Source organism: Zea mays, chromosome 2 (genome assembly GCF_902167145.1).
Source record: "Zea mays cultivar B73 chromosome 2, Zm-B73-REFERENCE-NAM-5.0, whole genome shotgun sequence".
Classification (NCBI taxonomy): domain Eukaryota; kingdom Viridiplantae; phylum Streptophyta; class Magnoliopsida; order Poales; family Poaceae; genus Zea; species Zea mays.
The window spans coordinates 20,052,306-20,061,910 of record NC_050097.1 but is presented as its reverse complement, the minus strand read 5'-3'; the positions used below and the strand labels follow the sequence as shown (position 1 = coordinate 20,061,910).

The 9,605-nt window shown below is 44.8% G+C and overlaps 1 protein-coding gene and 1 pseudogene across 1 annotated transcript; both read left to right on the top strand.

The window, feature by feature from the left end:
- The first annotated feature begins 2,814 nt into the window (after positions 1-2,814).
- Positions 2,815-4,334, top strand: LOC100273251 (Cis-zeatin O-glucosyltransferase 1). Its single transcript, NM_001147693.1, has one exon. It carries the CDS (start codon positions 2,845-2,847, stop codon positions 4,240-4,242), a length of 1,398 nt encoding a protein of 465 aa, NP_001141165.1. The 5' UTR covers positions 2,815-2,844; the 3' UTR covers positions 4,243-4,334.
- A 190-nt stretch (positions 4,335-4,524) lies between these two features.
- LOC111590843 (zinc finger MYM-type protein 1-like) lies at positions 4,525-8,864 on the top strand (annotated as a pseudogene).
- Positions 8,865-9,605: the final 741 nt, after the last annotated feature.

Below are 9,605 nucleotides of genomic sequence, written 5' to 3'. Positions count from 1 at the left end.
CCTTCCTTTCACTACTGCCGCCGTGAGGGAGATTGTGAAGAACAGAGAGAGTGCGTCGGCACCGATTTCCTGCTGTGCGTGAGCGCAAGCCGTTCGGCTCCAACCTCGTCCAGGGCCTTCGGTAAGCATCATTCCTCACTCGATGTCGTCTCGTGTACGCGTAGAACACTTCACCGGTAGTAGCGCGTCAACAGTCGTCGCGCCGTCGGGTAGACGAGTCGTAGAGCTGCCCGCTGCCATGGGTAGAGCTCCCTACTCTACCAACCACAGTAGAAGTTAGCCAGACCGATTCACCTTCATGATCTCGCTCTGAATCACCACACGCGGGAATGCAGTAGGGATCCTGGGAGCTAGGCTGCTTTTACGCCGACGATGCACCGCCGTGATGGAGCTGGCGTCGCCGTGCTCAGTTGCCGGATTGGGGAAAAGAGCGGGAGTGTTGATCTGCTATCATACGGCCGCGATTAGAAGTTATAGGGAGGTGTCGAGAGCCGTGGATCAGGGCAAGGACGGATATGATTAACTCAGGTGCATTCCTTCGTCGTGATCAATTGACGCCGTCGATCGTGTGGCCCCTGTTCCATACTGGTTCAGATAATGGCTATTTTAATCTGGACCGTCCGTTGGAGATCAGATGGTGCAGATCTGGTAATACCCCTTCAGCCAAGTATTTTTACATAAGAAACCCTCTGTTTTCAATAAAATAACTCGTCGTCCAGGTCAGTGTTAAAACATTACAGTGAAGTCCTGGTATTTACAAAATAAACTATGAACTCTTATGAAATAGTGGCCGCAACCCAAAGGCTAAATAAAATGAGTAAAATTAATAAAGAAAAGGATTCCTAGTATAAAATAATTCTAGAACCTTGTTTAATTCCTAAGTAATTCATTTTAACTCTTTTTTGGTCCATTCTAGTTACATTAATCTAGTATTAATATTGTTTATCATCTGATAACTTGTTTTTGTTATAAAACATAGATTAAAATAATGCACTTAATTTGCTTTATATCAAACACTTAATCCTTCAGAAAATCATAACTTGTTAACCGTAACTCCGAATTTAGTGGTTCTCGAACCTGTGATCTCGTTGTGATGCCTAGAATATTATCATGCATTCTGTTCTGATGTTTAGTGTGATGTTAATTTTACCTATACCATGTTTGTTTGTATTGTTGCGAGTAGACGAGTAAGCAATCGAGGATCCCGGTACTCAGCAGGTGGAAAATACTGAGCAGGAGCTCATTGAAGACAAGTTATGCCCTTGACCACTTTACTTTACCCAATAATCTTCTCTATAATCACTTTGGCATGTCTAGGCTTAATTGTGATGGGAACTAATAGGTCATCCTAGATTGGTCATCTTTATACCTTGTTTACCACTGAACTTTTTGGGTAGTTTCTGTTATTGCTATATGTGGTTTTCAGTGTTAAGATAATCATTATTCATGATCATGTTCCTTATTGTTGTTGAATTCTTTATCATTCATGATAAGACTATTGTTTTAATTAGAACATGGAGCTTAACTTGAGATATACGTGCTACCACAAGGGTGGAATGAGACGCCCTTGGCTGATTAATTAGGAAAGCTAGTGGAGGTCTACCTTACCTAAAAGGGGCAAGGGCGGTAGGGGAGTTGTTGGTATAGGGAGGTTCTCGGGTTGATCATGCTGCGATGACTTTTCAAACGGGGGATTCCTATATCACTCCTCAGAAACCGTAACGGGTTTTCTGAAGCTAGTGGAACTTTGCAAAGGCCTCGTAGTGTTACCCTGCCTCGTCTCCTTGGTTGAGATGAATGAGACTTCTAGACCCCTTGGCAAACGGGTAGCAGGACTTGTGGGTAAAGGGTACAACATCTGCAGAGTGTAAAATTGGTATATTAGCCGTGCTCGCAGTCATGAGCAGCTCAGAATTCTGGCATGATTAACTTATTGAATTAAATTTGATTTGTCATTTACATCGCATTGTGGTTTTATTATTAATTTTGATCTAATATTACTTTAGGTTGGTATATACTTACATTTAGTATCTGCTAATCAAATTTGACCAACTTATTAAAAGCAATGCCCAGCTTTAACCATTATTTGTTGATCAGCCTTACACTTCACATGAACTCCCACCTTTTGTGAGTTCATGCTCACTATTCCCCACAACTTGTTGAGCTATGATCTTTTGTGAGCTCACCCTTGCAATATATAACCCTCCACAGGTGACGAGCAGGTAGCCCAGGAGGAGAACTACTACGAGGAGTACGATGAGGTCTAGATGGTGTCTCCCAGTCAGCTTAATGGCGCCAAGGAATAATATTAGTTCGTTTATTTGTTATTAATTATTTTATGTAAGACACTTCTGCAATGTAATAATATTTGTGACATTTATCTCTATACATTTGGTTATTATATGTATTGTTCTTATTTGGCACACATATGAGACGCATCCGGATTTACCCCTTAAATTTAGGTGTGACAACTTATTTTTGTAAAGATATTGTACTTATATAATGAAGTTTATAACACTGATTTCTATACATTGAGTCATAATATGTGCGAAATTTAATTCCGAAACACATATAAGATGTATTTGGATTTGTTTTTAAATTGCGGAGGCTGACCATCGGCGTCGCCCGTCAAGTTTGGTGCGCGGAAAAAATGATCTTCCAGGTCGCGCCAGTCAAGTTTCGTGCTGCGCACGCACGCACGCACGTGAGGCTGACCATCGGCGTCGCCAGTCAAGTTTCGTGCTGCGCACGCCATCTGGCAACTTGAGGAGTATATGTTCTCGTACACAGAGTATATACATGGAGCCAGCCAATCGAGGCACCGCATGTCCACTCAGATCTGAAATGTCAATGGAATCCGTTGCCGTTGCCGTCGTGGCGGTGCCGTTCCCGGCGCAGGGCCACCTCAACGGCATGCTGCACTTGTCTCTGCTACTCGCGTCCCGAGGGCTTTCCGTGCACTACGCGGCGCCGGGGCCGCACGTCCGCCAGGCGCGCGCGCGCGTGCACGGCTGGGGCGACGACGCCCACCGCCGCATCGAGTTCCACGAGCTCGAGGTCCCCGCGTACGCCACCCCGCCGCCGGACCCGGTCGCGCCCTCGCCGTTCCCGACCCACCTCATCCCCATGAGCGAGGCCTTCCTCGCGGGCGCGCGCGCCCCAGTCGCCAGCCTCATCGGGAGGGTCTCCGCGCGCCACCGCCGCGTGGTGGTCCTGTACGATCGCCTCAGCTCCTTCGCCGCCCCCGAGGCGGCGCGGATCCCCAACGGCGAAGCGTTCTGCCTGCAGTGCGTGGCCGCGTGCTTCGACGCCGCGTGGACGGACGCCGGGCAGCGGCTCCTGCGCAAGCACGGCCTCGACGCCCCGCACCCCGGCGCCTGCATGCCGAGGGAGTTCGTGGAGTACATTGTCAGGACGCAGGAGGACAGCCGGAGTCCGGCGTTCGCTGGGGTAGTGGCGAACACGTGCCGCGCGATCGAGAGCGAGTTCATCGACGTGGTGGCCGGGGACCCTGAGAACCGAGGAAAGAGAGTCTTCGCAGTCGGGCCGATGAATCCGCTGCTTAACGTGACCGCGCCGACAGCGGGACAGAGTGCACGGCACGAGTGCTTGGACTGGCTCGACAAGCAACCGCCGGCGTCGGTGCTGTACGTGTCGTTCGGCACGACGTCGTCGCTGCGGGCGGAGCAGATCGCGGAACTCGCCGCGGCGCTGCGCGACAGCAAACAGCGGTTCGTCTGGGTTCTGCGCGACGCTGATCGCGGTGTGGTACACGAGGAGGAAGCCGTGGAGAGTAGGCACGCCAGGTTCCTATCCGAGTTCACCGAGGAAACTCAAGGCATCGGGTTGGTGATCACCGGGTGGGCGCCGCAGCTGGAGATCCTGGCCCACGGCGCCACGGCAGCGTTCATGAGTCACTGCGGCTGGAACTCGACCATGGAGAGCCTGAGCCACGGGAAGCCGATGCTCGCCTGGCCCATGCACTCCGACCAGCCGCTGGTGGCGGAGCTCGTGTGCAAGTGCCTCAAGGCCGGGCTCCTCGTAAGGCCATGGGAGCAACACAGTGCTGTGACACCTGCGGAAACCATCCGCGAGGTGATCGAGAAGGTGATGGCACGCGATGAAGGTTTGGCGGTGCGGGAGAGGGCCAAGGAGCTCATGGAGTTTATTCGCCGCTCTGTGGCCGAGGGCGGGTCTTCGCGCAAGGACCTTGACGACTTCGTTGCTTACATAGCAAGATGAAATGCGTCCTGTATTTGACTATTTCTACTAGTTTCAATTTTGAGTTCTCGTGATGAAAACCATATCTATACTATACTTAAAGCATCAGTTTCAACGGTCGTCGTGCGTCATTTTTTTGCAAAAAAACCCTTATACCTCTTTCAAATTAACCCGCCGAGCATCTCAACAGTCGCCGCACAAATCCGAGCGCGCGGCATCCGCGTCCGGCTGTTGCGGGCGGCGCCGTCCCCGGCAATCCCGCGCCATCTCGTCCCCGCCGATCTCGCGCAACAGCTGCCGCACATGCCAGCCCCGGCCTCGTGCCCACGACATCCGCGCCCGGCTGTTGCGGGCGACGCCATCCCCGCCGATCCCGCGTCGTCCCCGCCCCGCCGATCTCGCGCAACAGCCGCCGCACATGCCAGCCCCGGCCTCGCGCCCACGGCATCCGCGCCCGGCTGTTGCGGGCGGCGCCGTACTAGCCGACCCCTCAGATATAAAGGTCCCCTCCGAATCTCCCCCCATCTCCCTTAGATTGTTGAGTTGTTGACTGGTTTCGAATCTCAACAGACGAGCATCTCAACAGCCGTCGATTCATTCTCCTTATTTGGTTTTGGATTTCGGATGTTCATCGACGCAAAGCAGTTCTCTACTGTTCTTCAAGGATTGGGTTGCTCCGGTTCACTTAGCCGAAAAGTTTTGGATATCACTCTGCTGTTCTTCAAGGATTTGTTGCGGGATTCAGTGCGATCTTTGATTTGGTCGGACGCTTCGCCAGGTATTGTTCAGACCCATCGCCAGGTAAGTAATGACTCTGTTGATGAATTAGTTTGACATTTTATCCTTATCATCATTCTCTCTCTCGTTAGACATTGATTAGTGTATTGCCCTAATTCTCCAATTAGTTTGTTATTTATTATGTCATGATTCATTATAACCTTACTGAGTATATCGGTATCTACAATTTATAGATTCCACAAAACGCTTTATTCAGTTTTACTAAAGTTACCAGGAACAATATATTCAATTCCTATTGGCAACCAAATACGGGTGCATGGGTGATTACATATTCTAGACATCATAGACAGGATACTGATACAGATAGAGCTCACGGTCATTGCTGGTGACCATAAGTCATCCAGAATATCTGCAAACAAGAGTAACAACAGGAATTTGTTAATCACAAACCATACAATAAACTGTATTCCACGGCCATCAAGGCTCCACAAAAATTGTTTACCTTCCATTTAGTATCTCAGAAAACTCATGATATAAGTGTACAATGGATTAATGGAAAACAGAAGAGAGTAAATTCTCTATGTGCAAATGTAAAGGGTATAAATACTTTCATGTAGGCTTTAGCTATTATATAGTACCAACATGGGGATTGTAGACCATGGTTGACGGGGCTCCAAGGTCATTATTTTCATCTCATTTACAAACTGAGAAAAATCTATATGATTTTCACCAACATGGAGTTAAGGAAAGGTTGTCCATAGCTTTTAAGTATTCTTCTGATGTAATTCCAAAGCACCCTTTGCTGAGTTTGAATCCCCATTGGCCATACCATGAATGACCAGTAGTGATGGCATGTAAGATCTGGAAATCTGTTCCATACTTCTTAGAGACATCCATCAAGGAGACCTTTCTGAAATTAAGTTTTTCATGTCAGTTCTGCACTTCCTAGAGATTGTTGCAGGTGAATTCGACTTCACAAATTACAATTTGTATTGTAAATAGCTTCGTGAGATGTGCATAAAACAATCCATACTTCATCCAGAGTTCTATTCAGATGTACAACAAGTTGCAAACTACTTCTGTTCTGTTGTCATAGTTCATTGGAACTGCTAAAGTGGTCATCTCAAAATGTATTCAAGATTGTTTTCTAATGCCCACAACTCCATTACTTATATCTTAGGGAACTGCTAAAGTGGTCATCTCAAAATGTATTCAAGATTGTTTTCTAATGCCCACAACTCCATTATTTATATCTTAGAAACAACATTTTCCTGATGTTCTTATATATCAAACTACAATGTGATGGGTTGTATTACTATTATACTTTTATGTTCAGTTCAGTTAAATACTATAGCTGGTTTAAGAAAACAGCCAAGAATGCAGAAGTTTTGATGTCATAGTTTGTTTCGTGGTTATGTCAAGCACAAAGTCCAACCTATTATATTCCACAATATTTTTGTCATGGTCAAGAAGAGAGCACACTTGACGGTCTTCTATTTCTGCCAGTGTCCATCCATTTCATAGCTTGAATATAATTGGAAAAGCAAATTGATTTTTGATTCATGCACGCAGTGCATAATCATAAGTATGGCTCATGTGAACTCATAAACTGCTAACCCCGTTGTCACATTGTGGTCAGAAATAAAGGAAATCGGTTTTACCTGACTCTAAGGTATCTGCAGAGCCAATCCTAGAAACCCATCAATTGAATCATTTATTGGCTACATCAACATAAAACAAGGTCAAGTCCAACAGACTTCAAGTGTACTGAGGACCAAATTCTTGGTAGAGTTGATGAAGTACCAGGAGAATGAATGTATGACAATATTCAAGAAGAAATACAAAAGATTATTAAGCGCATCAGTGTTTAGTTGGCTTTAGATATATGTGATTTTATTTGCAAATACTCGAGTTTATGATACAAACAAAGATTCAGAATTTTTGCTTACTTGTTATTCTCGTCCTTTTAGTATGAATTTTAATGTATATTCACGTTTGATTGTAAATTGATTTATATAATTTATAAGATTGTGATCCATAATATGTGTTACTTGTTTTTATGTAATCATTGTGCATGAATAATTTGCGTGCCGTCGCAACGCACGGGCACTTGACTAGTTAGACAAAATGCAACGGTAATGGCAGCTCTAAAATTCGTATTACTATATGTTCTGGCCACTGGCGGTTCCAAGGCCCGGGCAGGGTGGGCTGTTGCCCGGGCTTGGTCTCCAACAGGCCCATTATATATAGGTATTTATCTTTTTGTTACTCTCTATTTAATCCAACGTCTAAACCCTAGCGCTAGATTATAAGCGCCGCCACATCTGTTCATCCAAAAAAAAGCAGCCTTTGTCATCCCCTGGCGTGGAGCGATAGCAGGTCTGCAGACTGCAGGTGCGTAGACCATGTGGCCTTCAGCCCTTGCATGCCGATGCGGCGGCCAGTGAATAGATTAGTATAATCTTGCATTCTTGCTACATGTCTACATCCACTCATCGGTGCAACCCACCATAAAAAGGCACTGCTGGCCTGCTGTTCCTGACACTTGCATGCCCCCACCCCACCCCATGAGAGAGAGGGGGTAGTACAATGATCATCCATTGAGCCTGCACGAAGGCTTGAGGTTCTTCAGTTCTTGCTGCTCGTGTGGTTTTCTTAGTAGATTAGTATTCTTAGTAGTACTAGGCAATCATTTATCTCACCAATAAATAGTAAATTGTTCACAATTTTTGGTGTGGTCAGAGCAGCCTTACTGCTCCTAAGAGGTATTTCAAGTCTTATTAATTTATTTATATACAATACAAATGGTTGATTGTCAACTATTTTTTTCCATTTATCTACAGCTGCTGTGATGGAGAGGTATTTCACTCGGACTTCGCAAACAACACAGCCTGCAGAAACTCAAGCACAAGACGAAGGTGAATCATCACATGTTCTTAATTTAGATGACATTGCAAATGATCCAGCTCTTAGAAAACAAATACACGAGTATGCCCCTGAAATTAGAGATCAAGCCAGGAGGGCATATATAGCAAAAGGACCACATCAGCCCATTATTAAATTTCCTCGCAGACAGTTTGGAGTTGTGACAAGAGCATTTTCGCAATCATGGTATGAAAAATTTAATTGGATAGAATATAGTGAGTCCCAAGATGCAGCATATTGTTTCTATTGTTTTCTCTTTAAGCAACCAGGGAGGGCTGATCAATTTGGCTCTGAGGTGTTCACTAGAACAGGATTTACTAATTGGAAGCACACATACAAATCATTGCCTGAGCATGTTGGTGTTGTTAATAGTATTCACAACAACTGTTTAAAGCATTGTGATGATTTCAATAATCAAAGGCAGAGTGTAGCACGCAAGTTTTGTATTGCATCCCAAGAAGCAGAAGAGTTATATAAAATACGTTTGACGTCATCTCTAGAGTGTTCGAGGTATCTATTGGCACAAGGATTGGCTTTCCGTGGACATGATGAATCTTCTACGTCCTTAAACAAGGGTAATTTTAGAGAGATGATAGACTGGTGGAAAGATAAGGATGGAACTGTGAGAAACGCGTGATATACCAGTAAAAGACCAAATGGCTGTAATGTTGAGGTATGTGAACAATGAAGGGAAAGTCGTTGAACGGTTTCTTGCTCTAAAACATGTCAAAGATACTACTTCAGATGCACTGAAGCAAGCCTTGTTTGGTCTTCTTGATAAGAATAACCTATCCATCACTAGGCTAAGAGGACAAGGATATGATGGAGCTTCAAATATGAGAGGTGACTTTAATGGGCTACAAAAAAGAATATTAGATGGCAACCCATATGCTTTTTACATTCATTGCTTTGCTCATCAATTACAACTAGTGGTCGTTTCAATTGCTAGTTGTTGTTCATCTGTTCATGACTTTTTTTAGTATATTTCCTTGATTGTGAACACGACAAGTGCATCCTGTAAGAGGAGAGATGCATTAATAGAAGCCCATCATCAAAGTATCTTGGAAAAGCTTGAGAGTGGTGAGATGTTTCGTGGATCAGGACAACACCAAGAAACCAATCTTACTAGGCCTGGTGATACTAGATGGAGCTCACATCATAAAACTTTGATTCGTTTAGATCAAATGTGGAACTCCGTGATAGAAGTGCTTGGAATGGTAGAGACAGATGGGCGTGCACCATCTCAGGCAGGAGGTCTGATTGAGAAAATGGAGTCATTTAAATTTGCTTTCATTTTAAAGCTCATGTTGCGATTGCTCGGTATTACAAATGAACTTTCACATATCTTACAAAGAAAAGATATTAATATTATTCATGCTATGGAGTTAGTTTCTGATGTCAAAGATCAGTTAATTACCATGAGAGAGAGTGGATGGGAGAACTTATTTGATGAGGTGAAGCAATTCTGTAATGAAAAATCTATTCCAGTGCCAAATATGGTTGATGAAATACCAGTCAAAGGTAGATCGAGGCGTGAAGGGTTCACTATTAATAACCTTCATCATTATCGGGTTGAGATTTTCTATGTTGTGGTTGATAAAATTTGTGTGGAAATGAATCATCGGTTTGGTGAAGCAAACATAGAGTTATTAGTTTGCTTCTCATGTCTTGATCCAAAAAAATCATTCTCCAAATTTGATATCAATAAGTTTGCTCGACTT

Excerpts from the sequence above, each read along its gene's own strand:
- LOC100273251 (NM_001147693.1), top strand. The coding sequence starts at position 2,845 with ATGTCAATGGAATCCGTTGCCGTTGCCGTCGTGGCGGTGCCGTTCCCG.